The following is a 16,306-nucleotide window of genomic DNA, read 5'->3' as shown; positions in this document are numbered from 1 at the left end:
CATGGCGGTGCCGGTCCGTGTTGTTTCAGTTCGTTCCTTTTGTGCTTGCGTCGTGAACTCTGAAATTCGTCGCGCCCCTCTGGGAGACCGCTATCTGTCTAGTTGCAGACTTACACTGTACTAGGAGAGTCGGGCGTTGTGGAGAGTGCTACTAGGTCCATGCATATGGAACCACCCGCTCTGCCCGCCCCCATTTCGGCCGTAGCCCCGTGAACGGGTGCGGCGGAAAGGTGCCGCGAATCGTCAGAACGGACAGCACTCCGCCGGGGTAATACTGTTTCCGTTACCGTGACACATCTCTTCCACGGATTTTGAAGCGAGAGTAGCGTGGTGACGGGAGTGAGCTGTGTGCGAGGGGGTCGCTGTCCTGTCCCCTTGAGAGACTGCCGAGACCAGACTGCGCTACTCTTATTGTGAGGCGAACTCTTGCTGTTCAAGACAGGGTCAAGATACCAATACTCAAGTTCTGCTCGATGCGCGACGCCATCTCTTGTTACTCGTGGCCGTGGCACGCAGCGTAACAGTTCGTAGAACAGAGCGCGGCCGTAGGAGTGTCTTCAAGTTTTGCTGCGGCCCTTGATTTCAAGGTGAAAACCGGAAGTTCTTGCGGGCCCGCTTGGGAGCACGCTTGTCCCCCTGGGACGAACAGGCAACGCAGGAGAGCTACCGAGAAGCGTACGGAAAAACTCGCGGCTCGTGTGAGGCGAGGGGCCCTGTGGCGCATATGAGCCCTCGGCGGTTCCGGTGTGAGAAGGCAAAGCACACAGGCTGGCTTCCCGGACGCACACGGCGGGTACTGCAGGTTGCAGGGCAGCCAAATCTTCACGCGTCCGTGGTACATCCGGAGTACGGTGTCATGTTTGCTGCGAAATGGTGATGTGCTACCAACTCCGCCCCCCGGAAGTGTCGTGCTTTGGATTACTAGCCGGCGGGGTCCGTCGAGGTTCCACTGAAGGTGGTGAGGAGTATGACTGAAGTGGAAACGCCGCCCTCGGAGCATACACAAATATGGGCCAGCTTGTCGGATGCAGTAGAAAACACCTGCTAGACGTCCGGGCGCCAGGAAGGTGTCCGCAGCTGTCCAGGCTTCCCCGCGACCACAAGCTTGGCAAGAACAAGGGCTTACATCAGAAAGGTCGGGACAGAGGGGGCGGCAACGAAGTGAAACAAGGGCCGAAGGGCGCGAAGCTCTCAGAAGTGGAGGAGGGGGGGCGCAATCAAGCAGTAGAGGATCAGACAGTGGAACAGCGAGGGAAAAGTGCCCATAGTCTTGGACGGAGAGAGGCGAACAGTAATGCGGGGATGTCAGGACACGCTGATGGACAGGTTCCCCGTGTGCAGAACAAGAAGAGAGAACTGTCTTGCCCGACGCCAAACTCGGGACCGCGTTACCCCGGCTCTTCAATTGGCATCACCGAACGTAAAAAGAAACGAAGCAGCTCTAAAGGAGAAGCGATCGATCTCACCACAGCTGCATGACCAACGAAGGAACCGATTGAGGCGCATGCAATGCTCGTGGCCAGTCTCTCGAAGGCCCCCAGCAGCTCGAGTCTTTTCGGTCTCCTTCCCGTCGGAGGACCTCCTCAACAGGGCACACGGGAACGCACACGGACATCTATGAGTGTCGTCTATGCTTTGCAGCTGGCTCGTTTTTCTTCAGGGCTGTACAGGGAAGAATGTCTTCATGCTAATAGCGGTAAGACGGAGATACGTTGGCTCCGTTAGTTCACCACAACACCACTGCAGGACCCCGCCAAAGCAAGGCTTGGTCTCATGTACCTGTTCCATATCACCTTCATCTGTTTCACTTTTTCACAGAAACGAGTCTTACGCCGTGGCGATGTAGTCAGTTCTTCTCTCATATTGAAGGCTGAGTTAATCTCTTTTTTCAGCAGCTATTGTTTCTTGTTCGGTTGTCCGTGTCGTCACCGTTCCCTATTCCCCCCTCTCTCTCTGACAGCCCCTTTAGCGCTCTTCGGGACAATCTTTTGCTTTGCTAAAGAAGGGTAAGAGGGCAGTATCTCCGCGTTCTGCCGGTTGTTGGTTGCACAGTCTCTAACACTGTCGCCCGGATGTCTACCGTCGGTGGTCGTTCAGCTTTCTTTTTTTGCTATAAAAAAGAAAGCTTGAGCATGACACGTGTCTACATGGAAAGCTTCATTCTTCGGTACACATGCAGCGGTCACGGAATGAATGACTAGAGATCTTATTCCTGTCTCCAGTTTGCCTAGGCCGGTCCGTAGGTTGCGTCTCACACATCGCGGATTCCTGTCGGTAGATAGTCCGTTTTTTCTGTCAGCGACCTCAGGAGCGATTCGCTTCTTTGGTCTCCTTCCTGTCTCCCTTCTTTGCTCCCTCTCCTTTCTCTCTTCCGAAGAACTTACCCAACCATATCCAACCTTTTCAGTTTTCTTAAGCTGGAAGTATCATCACAATGCAAGACGTAGGACTGTCCCTCGGTGCACAGCTTGGTGCACTCGAGAGGCAGCAGGCTCCCGCAGTATCTGTACTCTTTTCTTCTCCTTCCCAGCTTCTCTATATCTTCTTTCCTCTTCTTGTTTTATTCGTATGTTTCCATGCGATCAGTTCTCACTCGCGTACTTCCCCCGGTCTTTCTATCTCTGCGTCCATTCGCGCCTTCCGGCTACATCTCGCTACTTTACAGCATTTTTTTCCACAGTCTCTTTCAGCTGCGCTTTTTCATCCTCCTTTCTACTGTCTAATTACCCCATTCGTCTCGCTCTTCTTCTTTCGTCTACTCCCGCCTCTTCTCGGTGAAACCCCCGTCTCTGCATCTGGTGTTGTTGTCACATACAAAGACATCTTTCTCTCTCCAGCTTTTTTTCTCACCCATGAGAAAACTTCCGGTCCCTCTTCTTCTTTTCTATCCATCATCTATCCTGCTGACGGCTCATATTCACCCCTGATGCGCTTTCTTCTTCATCCCTTCTTTCTCTCGCCAAGTTCTCTTGTCTTCTGGCTGACCGCCGGCCCCTTTCTTCTCTATTCATGCAGTTCATATATCTACTTGCATTTCCAGGAGGGCCGTGGATTCTCTGTAGCAGCTCCACAGACACCTGCACCACGTCATCCGGGCCTGAGAACCCTGACCGCTGTCTTCATCTGTCTATACATGCCAGCTGTCTTTATGACATGGCTGGTTGCTCAGATCTCTCCTACAGCAGCAGCAGCTTCGTTCCGGTACATCGGCATTGAAGGAGCTATCTACGCTCTCTCGTTGCTTGTCTTTCTGTATGACCCGGTAAGTCCATCAGACGGCAGAGACACCCTGTACTCCCCCTGCGAGCTGAGGAGTCCCGAAGGCCAACTGACTTCCCTACATGCCAGCTCGTTCACCCTTCGAGCTCCTTGACTGCTCTCATGATATGTCTCCGTTCTCTGCTTCCCGTGCTTGTACAGCTCTCCTCTTCTTGCCATTCTCTTTCTCTCCCCACTGCTGAATGCACCATGGATGACAAAGTGTCGCCGTTAATCCCGAGGTGCATCCAGCGTTCAGTTGTTCTCTCACCTGTACTTTTCTCCCTCTTCCCCTTTGTTGCCCTTGTCGTCTTTAGACGCGAGCTACCTCACAGGTCTCGAAAGAGGGGTTGGCATTCTAAGACCGAGCCACGCATACCTACCCACCGACCTACGTTCACTGTAGGAGCCTTCCTCGTCTGTTCATGTATTGAAGTAGATTCGTACAGTGGTCACTCGAGATGCTCGATATATCCATTACAGCTGGGAATTGCTGGTAATCACCGTGTCTCTCCCTGATAGGCAGGCTGTGTATGCCTTCAACTTATACCATCTATAATGACATGTGTATATACCATAGGGCCTCCAGGGTCCCGGTCCTGACTTAAGTCTCTTTCTCATGCGCACCGATGTGTTCTTCACATCGAAACCAAAGTTGTTTCCCTGACGCATTACGTCCCTTTTCGCTTTTTGTCTTGTCTCTGTTGTCTCTGTTGTTCTGACAACAGGTTGTTCACAGCAGTATGTTTGGAGACCCTTCTATTCAGTTTCCTGCACCTGTCCATATCCGCAGTGTGACGTCGGTTTTGGCGTTCTTTCTCTTCTTGTTCTCACCCCCCCCGAATGACCTCCTCCTACTCGTCTCCGCTGGTCTTTCTGCTGCTCTAGCAGCGCTTGCTTCAAGTGTTTCTCCTCTCCAGGGTCTCTCAGGGTCAGCGGGAGCTGCGTCTATTGCTATGGCATGGTTAGCTTTAGGAAGCAAACTCTCTGTATCTGCACCTTCTACGGACCCTGAGATGACAGGAGGTTTCTTCTTCGTACCTTATTCTCCCCCCTCTGGCGCTACCACCGATGCCGTTACTTGGACTATCGGAGGTTTCTCTATAGCTGTTGTCGGGGGTATGGCAATTGCAGGTATCCTTTGGAATTATGCTCGAGCCGCGGAAACAGTCGTCGACGCCCTAAGAGTAAGTATCTCTTTCATCCTATTTGCTTCGGTTTCTCCTTTTCTGTCTGTAGAAACTCCAGTGTCCTAATTGTGCTGGCGCTGCTCTTCTTCTTAGCTTCGTCTGACTGGTCGGTCAGTGTTTCTTTCTGAGTGAGGAGCAAGAAAGGTGTATTCCTTCATGTTGTGCATCCTCTATCCTTTCTTCAGACACCTTTGAGATTTCGCGTCCTTCTCACAGGAGCAGTGGCAATGCTGGCATTTGCATATCTTCCCTTCTCCTTTGTTTCAATGCCCCCTATCCGAGCTCTCCTTTCTGATCCTCGACAAATCATGTAAGCTCATCTCTGTGTTTTTCTCCTCCTTCTCTCAGTTCTTCTGTGCGACCTTTCTTCTCTTGATTCTTTTGACCTTTCATTTCTCTGTGGTTCTATACCCTGGCCTGGCTGCCGTTTCAAAGGCCGCGCTGATAGGGGGGACCGAGCCGGGGGTTTCGGCGAAAGTCCTTTCAGCTGTAGATGGAAGTCTAGAGAGAATCTAATTGAACGGGAATGCATGAGTCACTCCAATTTCGTTGTTTCTCTCTCTCAGGAGAGTATAGAGAAGCCTACCGTCATCTAGCGGAAGCGCCGTGCACACCCACACCCGCACACATGCATACCACCAATCTGTATGGCTGACCTACCAAAGACATATGTCATTGCGTAGTAGTTATTGATTGGTCTTATCTCTTTTCTTCCTATTCTATTCTCTCCTCGCTGAAGTTGCTTTTTCCTGTTGCATGGTCAACTGAGCATCGGGGGGTGAGTCCCTTACTCAAGCACTTTATGAATCTATTTCTCTTTATCTTCTGCTTGAGATTATACATGGATCAGTTTTTAGTGTCTGCTCTTCGGCTATTTCATTGTCTTCCAGCCTATTGACTTTCTTCTGTTCTCGATGAGTTCATGGCTTCACTGAAACTTGTCTGTTGGCTCCTTTCATTCTTCATGCTCTTCTCCCCCGCAGTATACGTGCGTCCTTCTCTTCTCTGCTGTCCCTTCAACCTCCCCTCTCTGGTAATGGAAGATCGCCAGCTCTCGATCTGCCTTCCTAGTTGTCATGGGTATATCTAGCAAATCCTCTCTTTCTAGCAGTGTATGCCTTCTGTCCTTGAGACCAAGAAGGACGACAGGTGTGGTCCGCATGAAAGGAGGACGGGTGTGGTCCGGAAGAAAGGATCGACTCCCCTCTCTCTTCGTTTGATTTTAGGATGCAACTAGGTGGCCCTACTCTCTACGCAGTCACCTGCACTGAGCGAAGTAAGAATGAATTCCTCACACACCGCAAACGACTGAAGTTACTTGATTGAAAACCGTCGGATCTCCTGTATGTTCTTCTGTCTTTGATGTATGACCAGACCGCCACTATCGAGTATAGAAGTTTTCCTTCGTCAGTGGGAAGTCTATTGCTCCGACTACAGCAGAGTTTTATCTCATTGCTCAATCCGACTGCTCTTCATTTCTGTTTTTCTCATTCACGATTGTATCAGACGGACGATTCTTGCAGTGGATAGCATGTGAACCCACCGTTTAGAGACATGTAACAGGATAGGCATTGAGGAGACTATCAGGGAAGAGAGAGATCTTCAACCCTTATTGTAGCCATTTCTCTTTGTTCTGTGCGTTGTATGATGATTTTCGATCTTATACAGCGGTGTTGTTAGGATCGATCGGAGCAAAGACAGCAGCTTTCTGGACGCCGATCTTTTCTCTTGGAAATAGAAGCCGTAAGAACACTCACCAAACGAAGCTGTTTTACAGCTGAGATGCCTCCTTATTTTGGATTCTTATTTCATCTCTTTCTCGTGGTAGACATTCTTGCTGTCTACTGATGTGTCGCACGCCTACACACACAGCCAATGGAGTAGACAGCCAGCTTATACAGAGGACCTATCTCGGACTACTGATACGCTCTATGCTAATGAGCCAGACATCTTTAGAATAGTGAAACGGCACGGGGACAGACAGGCAGACGGAGGTAGTGAGACTTGAGGACGTTCAGATGATTTTTTGTCTCAAAGGAATGACGTTTGTGTCCCTTCAGTAGTTCAACTGCTCGTGCATCCGTCCCGCTTTGCCTAGCTCCTTTCTTGCTTGCTTGATCTCCGCTCCGAGTACGGCAGTTGTTGAAGGGCGTGCACGCCGGTACTTGGGAAAGAGAGGAAAGTCCAGAGTGTTAGGTTTTCGCCAGCCTGGGGGGCGGAAGTAACGCATTCGTTAGAGAAAGTGACCCTTCTCGATGGCACTGTGGTTGTCTCTATGCCATCCCGTATGTAGGAAATATTCTACACTCTATTTGTTTCTCTCTTTCGTCTCTTGGGGGGCCGCTATTTGCTTGGCATGCGTGCGATGGAGCAGCGCTCTTCGTCAAGAAAAGAGAGAGAGAGAGAGTTTTCTCCTGAACATAGTGGTTATGTCCTTGCAAGTCTTTGGTGTGGTGTTATGTGTTCTCCCTTTCTAGATAAGCTGAAGTACTTCATTGGGCCTCTTCTATGTTTCCTGCTCTTTGTCGGCATGGCTAGTGAGGTCAGTCTTCTCAATTGATCTGAGAGGAACCACTCATTCGTGATCCTCTTCTCTCGTTGATACCAGTGACAGGCGTGCTCAGTCGGACTGATTCTCCTCTCAGATCCATCGGATCTACATACGTACAAAGGCAAGTAGTTGTAGGCACATTGATGGGAAGTGTGTAGCTGCGACAGGTAAAGGCTTAGTTAGGTTAGCGGTGTATGTTGATCATCATTGTGTTGTTGAAAGACAACAGGTCTTCTCTTGTCGGTAATTATCATCGCTTCCCACAAATATCACCCTTCATCTACCCCCCCAGTCTAGAGTTATCCAAAGACTGAGAAACTGAACTGGATGTCAGACGTCCACTTCATTTCGTCGGCCATGACATTCCGAGTTATATCTCAGTAGTGGAAACACAAGCCACTTCAAGAAGTCTGCGATCAGCCATCATGACAAAGAAAAGAACCAGGCAAGCTCTCCGGTAGCTGCAGCAGGTAGCCCTGTACGTACCTGTCTTGAGCATGTCAGCGCTCGTGAGAGGACGGATTCCGATCACGAGAAAGCTAGAAAGATGCAGGAAGACAATTCAATGTCAACATTTGTGTTTGCTCTCTCTCGTAGCAGGCACCGTTCTCCCCTTCAAATCTCTGTCGGTCTTTCCCATCTCTCATTTCCCTGTTTGTCCATCTCAACGACAGGGATGTTCCTAAATCTTTCTCATCTCTCATGTCTCGGTCTCTCCACCACACCATCATACATGTTCTTAGATCTGCTCTGATAATCTGCTATGTGTGCTCAAGTCTTGTCCTCGTTTTTGTGGCATGTGTACAGCATTGGCATAGAGTGGGCCCAGGGTTCATCGGAACGGTTGTAGCCTTGTATATGCTCTACTCCTTAGGAAGCAGATACATGGATCGAGCCTTCTAAGCATCTTTTACTCTAAGACAACTCCAAATGGTATTCTCTCTTCTTCTGAATCCTACTGAGTTTTCTCCAGAAGTTTTCAACAAGTCCAAACACACGGACAAGTAAACTGCCTAGAGGAGGAAAGCTCCTCACCTAACCGTTGGGAATCATCGTCAGTACAAAGGTATAGAGGAGGTAACTCCGGTTCCATACGCCGTCGAATTCAACAGTAGACCTCTGTGATTTGAAGAGACAAAGAGTGGGGGAGAGGTTGGAGAAATGCTCGGGAAGGCGGCAGTATCTGTGGATGGACGGTGCCACCTTCTCGAGCCCAGTCGAAGGCAACCGGTGTCTCTTTGTTTTTGTTTGTTCAACTCTTTTGGCTTACGAGGAAGAAAGACTTGATCGTCGGTTTCTCTCCGTCTTTTTTTTTTTTTTCTTTGCCGATTTTTCGCGAGATGATTTTCACATGTTGGTCTGTCTTTCACTCACACATACACACACGTCTTTTCCTCCTGCCGATGTTACACCCGAGTAGCTTAGACTTCTTGAAGAGATGTATCAATATCTCGTCCCAGCCATCCCAGACAGCGCTGTCTGATATAAAGAGAAGGGAGGAGTTACACAAACAACGCGCCTAAATATGTGTCGAGACTGTTGAGGGAGGCACCTTGGGCTTGAGCTTCCGTAGAACTGTCTAAAACGTGCGAGTGAAGAGAAAAGAAAGAAAAGTTTCACGTGATTTCTCTCATCTTTAGTGATGTTGGTTTGTCTGTGCGATATGCGGAAGTCCTCGTCTCTCCGCTGTATGGTTTTCGTCCTGCACAGCAAGTAAGAGGTTCTTGGTAGGTAGGGTAGGTAAACGTAGAAACAAACGTGGTTGTTCCAGTACGAACGAAAAGACTGAATCGAGTGAAGAAGCCAAATAAACAAGAAAATTGATACTACAGGGGGCGACGGCTTCGTGCTGGCACCCTAGGAACAAGAGGAAGAGGGCGTCGCTGGCAAAGGAGTTATGGTGTATGGACAGATGTGGCTCATGAGCGGGTGTGGTTGTCTGATCAACTCTTTTTGAAGAGGACGAGTGTCCCGAGGTGGGATATGGATGTCAGTGGGGACTCTTGTTTCCACAACACAGCTCAGTTAGGTGGGTGGTCATCGATAGTTGTGAAAAGAAAAAGGTAACACTGTACCAGAACGGGAGGTCACCGAAGGCTCACGCACACCGCGTAGCCGTAGGTGCCCACCTATATATAGAGATAGGAGGAAAGGTAGACAGATTCAGGGTCAGCCCTGCGTCTAGTCAATTGATAGAAGTGTATAGCTATAGACCTGTCCTTTGAAGTGCATAGTGCTGTTGCGTAGAGTCAGACGCAGAAGGCGAAAGAGTCAGAGCACCAGACGCAAAGCATCTCATACAGTGTTCGTTCAAAGGGTTCTCCTTGGCGAGTGAAGTGTACGGATGCAGCAGTATACAGTCCACGAGCTCCGGTACTACCTTCTAGAGCCTCCTGTATTCTGGTCTCCACTGACTTGAAAAGCAAAAGTCTTCTTATTGACTCGTTAAGCTTGCCTTTCTCCGTAGTGTTTAAGACACCATCAACGCACAGGAAAGATCAGACGGCGCCTCTGAGCGATATCACCGGCTTCGCCTCAGTCGCGAGCTAGCCGTCTCAACTGACACGGTGCTCGGTAAGAGATCCGCCGCTCACCCATCTCCGCTGATATAGGCTCCTCAAGGTAACTTTCTACTTCCGTTTTCTTGGTCCCTTCTCTTAGAGAAATATGATTATTTCTGCTCACCTGCGACTGCCGCCGAAAGCTTCTTTGGCGACCTTTATGGAGGGGAGGTTGAGGAGTTCTCTACACGACCCAAGAGACCGCAGAGGTGCTGGCTTAGCAACGGGAGGACGACCCAGTGTTCTGGTTGAGGGTGTCTGTCCGGGAAGCGTCTCTTGAGACGCCGGCATTTACGAACTGCTGGAGACCTCCGGAGCAGGTCGAGATCACCTGGGGGTTAGCCTCGCACAGCAACTGCCCAGCAGCCCTCCTTGACGTGTAGAAATTACACAGGGCCCTGGAGGCAGCTGCACCCGAGATTAAGTGAGCCATACCCACTGCTGAAACTCGGCGGTGGTCCCTATTTATTCGCTTTCTTCCTCAACCCTTTTTTGCCGGTGTTTAGCACGCTGTTTTCCAGTGTATCTGCGCAACCCCGCGAGGCTAAGCATGGTGGTGGTGAAAGGCGTATGCATGTGGTCACTGCCTACGGTCTGTGAAGTACAGACGAGCCACGCGCCCTTCAAGCCGTCAACCTGAATGTAGAGGACGCCCGGTTAGTTTTCTGAGGCTTTCAAGCCACCAGACTTGGAGGCGGGACTCCAGACACTGAGGACGCAGGAATGGAGATTCTGGCTGCCATTCTTGGAACCCGCTTGAGACTCCTGCTGTCGCAAATCCGCTCAAACCCCAATGTGTGAACTACCGCTTTGTTGCTTCACCTGCCTGGAAAAAGAAGTACACTACGTCTTTTCGGTTTCTAGTTCAGACCTCTTATGCAGTGGAAGTGTGTCCTTTTTTTTTCTTGCATATCGATTCCTAACGCTCATACGAGCACCGCCGATGAGAGGAAACACGTTCCCTACCAACAAGAGCTATGGGAGCCCGTCTGACAATCGTGTTCGCCAGGGCTGCTCACATCCTCATACGTTTCAGAGCAAGAAGGCGTGGACAAAATGCCGAATCCTTACTGGGTCCTTTTATTCCATCCGATTTCGCGAAAACGCGACAGCACCCACGCGGCTTCCTGCTCACTCTGGATTTTCTTTCCTAGCAGTAGTACGCATTTACGTGCTGAATTGCGGCCCCCGACTTGCCGAGGCCTCAAAGCAGAAGAATGAAGAGAGATTTGAGAGCCTTGGGGTTCACTACGTACGAAGAAACGATTGACCTCTAGAGACGTTTCGCTTCTTTCCGATTCTGTTCTTGTTACTAGAGATGGGCCCGCTTCCCCAAGGGCTCTGTCAGAGCGGTCTATCGACGCGCATGCAAAGAGATGAATTTCGTTCTTACTCGCCGCATGCATGCGTGAAACCGATTCAATATTTCAAATCGAGGGGAGATCTGCGTAGTAAAAGAAAATTCCAAGGTGGGACTCTAATCTTACACAACCTACTGCAACTGTGTTAAACCTCGTTTCTTCTCCGTTGACGTTTTTCGCTCTAGCTGTCCTTTCGCGATGACAAGGAGGGAGAGAGACAGTGGCAATAATATAAGCATCTCAGAGGATCGAGTGCCCGTCTAACATATGAGGAAGGAGTCGCTCAAGCATTCTTCCTTTCAATCACCTCTGCAAACTCACTCAATCTACCAAGCCGCTCTACCTTTCGTCCTGCCGTTCGCTGTGTGTTTCTCCCAGCTTCATCTCTCTTCTTCATCTTTCACTCCGTCGTTCCTCGTTAAATCTTCAGGGACTTTCCTATTCTTCCCTCTTCGGACGAGAGAAAACTGTGAACACAGTACATCTGAAACACCAGGACTTTTTCTTTCTCTCTTTCTTTCCCATCGCTCCATCTCCCACAATGTTGAGACGTACTGTTAGGCTTCGTAAAGAATATCTCTTCAGGAAAGCAGTTGAAGAGAAGGAAAGACTCCTAGCGGATCGAAAACGACGACTCAAAGATGCTTTAGAGAGCGGAAAGCCCGTCCCATCTGACTTACGTGGTGTTGAAGGACAGAAGCTCTTCTCGACACTTGATTTAGAAGATGCTAATACAGCTAATGTTTCTTCTCATATCGATGATGAATACGCTTATGCAGGTATCTTCTACCGATCTGCTTGACAAAGATGTCCATACACGCAGTATCTCTCTTCTTCTTCGAATGGTACATATGCCTGCGACAATATCTATCTATCTATCTATCACCGTCTCTTTGCTTATGACAAGAATCTTCCGTAGGGGAGACATACAGACACCTCCGAGAGCCGCCGCGCTCTTGCGAGACGGGTCCTATGGGATGCTGGGAGATCTAGCTGTACTCATGAATGGATTGATGCCATTGTAAGAGAGGAGATAGCTGAGAGAACAGAGGAGCTTATCTATCTATCTATCAATCAGAAAGAGAGGCAAGAGAGAAGACGACGTGATGCACCATTCTACCGGCCGAAGATGTAGTACACCTCTCATACCTCTTCCTTTCTTCATCTTTTTCAAAAAGTTGAGAAGATACTTTGGTATCGGAATCTCTTTGCATAAGCGAAGGAAAGTTCCTTCACATCTCTGTGTGGATTAGCGCTCATCACCTTCTCATATGTCGAGATTTATCTTTATCAGGTACACGTGTTGTTACGTGCATGTGGTCAGTGTGTACGTGTGTACATATCCATCTATATCTTGGTAGCTGGAGATTGAGTGCGATTCCTTCCTTCTCTACGACCTGACTGAAGCATCTCAAAACCGTTCTTCTTCTACGTCTAGGGTGCCTCCTGTCCTGAGGAAGATTGTTCTTCTTTTTATCACACGCGTACCACTGCCGATGCGGGTGCAGTAGAAAGACTTTGATCTTGGACAGTGAAGCCTTTCTTTTGATTTGCTATTCTTCTTTCTCATAACTCTTCATCTAGCCATACATATCAATCGGTACATTGTATGTGCGTCTGTCCACTCTCAGTCAACCTGCCTATCTGTCCATCTATCTGTCTGTCCCTCTACCTCTCTTTCGTCTATCTATCTTTTTTATCTGTCTATCTTTAGTCGATCTATCTCTCTATCCTCCTGGGGCTGGTTTATTCTTTTCCAGGTGTAGAAGATCCGAAGGTTGTCTTAACAACGTCACGTAATCCATCAAGCCGTCTTCAGCAGTTTGTTAAAGAGCTGAGGCTTCTGATCCCTAATAGCCAGCGAATCAATAGAGGAGGATATGTCGTTGCCGATCTCGTAGAACTCTGTCGAAGCAATAATGTTACAGATCTTCTCATCATCCATGAACATCGAGGTATGAATGTCTGCATGCTATATATTTATCACACATGCGTCCCTCTCTTTCTTCTCTCTCGTTCCTCCCTCTCCATCCAAACCAACAGACACAAGGAACGCCAGGTACAAAAATCATACATCTTATGCACCCGTACAACATGCATATATGCTTATGTATATATTTATTCATGTATCTTCATATCTAAAAGATTCAAACCCTACATATATATATATATATATGCCGATGGTGACGATAAAGGACGATGACTTTCATGCGTGAAAACTAACTAGACTCGTAGACTTCGAGAACGGAGGAGACTTACCAGTCTAGCACGTATCGAAGGTTTCTCCGGGTTAAGTAAAGAATCGAGAGTTCCGATGGTCGTAATTTTGCAACCTCATTTTCATATTCTTCTTCTTCTTTGTACTAACATTCATTGTACTCCGTTCTTCCTATCTGTCTTTGTCGTTTCTTCTTATCGATTATACTGTCCCCACGTCTGCGGAAACATGCACGTGAAGTGGGAGGGAGAGAAGGAGCGAGGGAAGCACTGGATGTCTCTCTGTCTCATAGAAAATAATGATAGTAATAAGACGACGAACAACAGACAGCTTGTTTCAGGTATACAAATATCGATGGCTTCTCTCAGAGATGATCCAGGCCTCTCACACCCTCTTTGTATTGATGCATGTCTACGTAAATATATGCATGGGGTACTTATAGGTGTAAGTAGTGAGAAGCCCAGATGTGATGAACATATATATATCTATATATCTATATCTTTATATGTATGCGCCCGCAAGTAGATCCGTACGGTGTCGCGACTGTCAGATTTCTACCTTTCCAGGAGAATATCAAATACATCTTTTTCTTTCTTCCGGTATCCATACGTATATATATATATATATATGGACACCTTGTATAAAGGCTGTTTAGACGGGATACATGGTAAGGTGAATGCCTCTTAATCTGCTTTTTCTTCGTGTTTCCTATCCTTTCTTTCTGTCTTCCTCCCAGGTCAGCCAGATGCGATGGTAGTATGTCATTTACCTCATGGCCCAGCAGCTCACTTCTCCCTCAGTAACGTTGCACTACGTCATGATCTACCAGAGAAACCCGTCAATATGTCTGAGGTAAGACGACAAAAGATGATATCGATTGACAGCTCCAGAGATGCAGCTTCAACGGAGAAACTGCGAGAGGAGAGAACGAAAGGTTTGCTTAGTTCGTACGTCTCTCTCTCTTCCGGAAGAGAAGGATGTATCTTCATTGGTTAGGTATACCTCTTGGTGTTTTCTTTTTCTTCTTCCGCAAGCATCGCGCAGCTCAATGAGAGACGAAAGAAAGAGAATAGGAGACAGATCTTCTTCTGTTTCTTCCTGTTGAAGACATCTGACAGTAGGAGAGAACAGCATCTTCCTGCTTCTGATGTCCTATCAAGTTACAAAAGAGAGTCCTGTCTGTCCGTATACACCCTGTACCACAGCAGACGGAGTCTGTTTCGTCGCCCGCAGAGAGAAAGTATAGAACTCAGCCGTGTGAACATGTTCCTCCTTTTCAGCACCAGAAAAAGGGAAGAGAGGATAAGTCCAGTCGTACAAAACAAACGTTTGAACTTATCTCTTCCTTGGTCGTACTATGGAATGATATGCTCGGCTTTCAGGCTGCGCCACACCTCGTCTTCCATAATTTCACTTCTAAAACAGGACAGAGAGTGACAAACATTCTCAAGTATCTTTATCCCCCTGCTAATCCAACTACGCAGCGAGTACAAGCTTTCATCAATGTCTCTGATGAAATCCATTTTAGACATTACACCTGGACCAAGAATGAAAGGAAGAAGTCTCGTTCCAGTACTCCCGGTATCGACTCTTCAACGTCACAAGCAGGTAAGAAATCGACTTTCTCAAAGCCGACTTACCAGGTTTCCACTCTTTATATAGTCGAAGCCTCACCTTATATGTATATATCTGTGACGGTGGCGGAACAGTATAGTAGGAGGACCTAGGTAGCTGTTCGCGGTGCGGTAAGGTGTGGTGTACATACACTTGGCCTGTGATATGGTATGGTGTACATACACCTGGCGAATGGTAAGGTGGTGTACATCTACCTGGCGAATGGTAAGGTGGTGTACATCCACCTGGCGTATAGTAGGGTATGGTGTACATACAGCTGGAGTATGGTAAGGTACAGTGCACATACACGCGGCGTATGGGGTGGAGCATGGTGTACTTAGACCTGGAAAAGGGTGAGGCGTGGTGTACTGGAACATGATGTGGTATGGCGTACATACATCTGGCGTTTGGGGAGACGTGTGGTATACATGGACCTCGGACATGGTGGGGTATGTGGTGTACATACACACCGGATATGGTGGGGTAGGTGGTGTACATACACACCGGATATGGTGGGGTGTGTGGTGTGGAAACACCTGGCGTATTGATTTGTCCGCTCTTTTCTACTTCAGAAGAGGAAAGTAGTGATCAAGAAGGAGACAAGTCAGGCCGCTTGGAGCTTGTAGAAGTCGGACCTCGCTTTACCCTCAAGCCATATCGGATAGATCTCGGAACTGCGGAGATGAAGGACGTCGAAACAGAATGGTCACTACGACCTTTCTTCAACAAACCTAAAGCTGCTCTTACGGAATGATATGACTAATGATCTTGATCGTACTGCGTTCCCAAAGTATATATATCCATATGTGTACATATGTAAACATGTGTATGCCAAAACTGTGCCTACCTTGTATAGATGACTTTCATCTTCCGCACTCTGATCTTCCGTTTCTCTTCTATCTTGATAGACAGCTGTTCTCTACCTCATCTTTCAAAGAACTGCATGAAGAAAGGTTTTGAAACAGAAGGACTAATCTCTCTTACAGCAATGATGGAGACCACATTCTCGGCTTCAGGAAAACAGGCCTAATACAATTTCCTATCTTCCGATAGTTAACGTGGTTTTCTTGAACCCTCTTACCCTTCTTTTCTTCTCTCTCTCTATTTCTACCTCACGAGTGTATACATACAGGTAAACTCTGATGTCCATCCATCAGCTGCATCTACCATGCGTGAACCTCTCACCATCACGACTATACCAGTCAGCTTGAACTCTTTAAGAGAGAGAGAGAGACAATCTACGGTCGTCTCCTTNNCTTCTCTCTTTCTTTCTCTCTCAGTCTCCATTTCATTGATGTGCCAGACCAAGTATTCGAGCTAGTTGAGCGACCAGGAGAAACCACTGTAGCAGGAAAAGGAGAGGGGGTATTCAGACAGAGTTATTCATGCTACAGCCCCAAAGATGACCTTGTTTTGTTTCCGTAAGCTGTAAGTGCGTAGGGAAGTATGGAAAGATCGTTCGTTCCTTCTACGTTCCCTAGAGAGATACTTCTTTTCATTAACCAAAGACGGAGATCGGAGAATCTGGTCTCTCTTTTTCTTAATCTCTTTCC

General features: G+C 48.1%; 2 protein-coding genes across 2 annotated transcripts; both read left to right on the top strand.

Annotated features, from left to right (window-relative positions):
• Positions 1–1,640: 1,640 nt before the first annotated feature.
• On the top strand, positions 1,641–8,653 carry CSUI_002037 (uncharacterized protein). The gene is made up of 7 exons (XM_068062239.1): positions 1,641–3,262; positions 3,987–4,445; positions 4,634–4,758; positions 5,675–5,724; positions 6,117–6,191; positions 6,926–6,990; positions 7,807–8,653. The coding sequence occupies exons 1-7, from the start codon at positions 2,435–2,437 to the stop codon at positions 7,900–7,902; spliced, it is 1,698 nt and encodes a 565-aa protein (XP_067925782.1). The 5' UTR covers positions 1,641–2,434; the 3' UTR covers positions 7,903–8,653.
• Positions 8,654–11,035: 2,382 nt separating this feature from the next.
• CSUI_002036 (brix domain containing protein) lies at positions 11,036–15,620 on the top strand. Its single transcript, XM_068062238.1, has 5 exons — positions 11,036–11,700; positions 12,682–12,876; positions 13,876–13,991; positions 14,522–14,747; positions 15,326–15,620. Exons 1-5 carry the CDS (start codon positions 11,463–11,465, stop codon positions 15,505–15,507), a joined length of 957 nt encoding a protein of 318 aa, XP_067925781.1. The 5' UTR covers positions 11,036–11,462; the 3' UTR covers positions 15,508–15,620.
• Positions 15,621–16,306: the final 686 nt, after the last annotated feature.

Source organism: Cystoisospora suis (genome assembly GCF_002600585.1).
Source record: "Cystoisospora suis strain Wien I chromosome Unknown contig_848, whole genome shotgun sequence".
Lineage (NCBI taxonomy): Eukaryota > Apicomplexa > Conoidasida > Eucoccidiorida > Sarcocystidae > Cystoisospora > Cystoisospora suis.
The sequence above is the reverse complement of the archived record's forward strand: the minus strand, read 5'-3'. Positions and strand labels throughout refer to the sequence as shown.

Excerpts from the sequence above, each read along its gene's own strand:
- CSUI_002037 (XM_068062239.1), top strand. The coding sequence starts at position 2,435 with ATGCAAGACGTAGGACTGTCCCTCGGTGCACAGCTTGGTGCACTCGAG. Across the intron at positions 3,263-3,986 it reads TTGTCTTTCTGTATGACCCG|GTTGTTCACAGCAGTATGTT; the intron begins GTAAGTCCATCA and ends TTCTGACAACAG. Across the intron at positions 5,725-6,116 it reads AGTCACCTGCACTGAGCGAA|CGGTGTTGTTAGGATCGATC; the intron begins GTAAGAATGAAT and ends GATCTTATACAG.
- CSUI_002036 (XM_068062238.1), top strand. The coding sequence starts at position 11,463 with ATGTTGAGACGTACTGTTAGGCTTCGTAAAGAATATCTCTTCAGGAAA. Across the intron at positions 12,877-13,875 it reads CATCATCCATGAACATCGAG|GTCAGCCAGATGCGATGGTA; the intron begins GTATGAATGTCT and ends TCTTCCTCCCAG. Across the intron at positions 14,748-15,325 it reads CTCTTCAACGTCACAAGCAG|AAGAGGAAAGTAGTGATCAA; the intron begins GTAAGAAATCGA and ends TTTCTACTTCAG.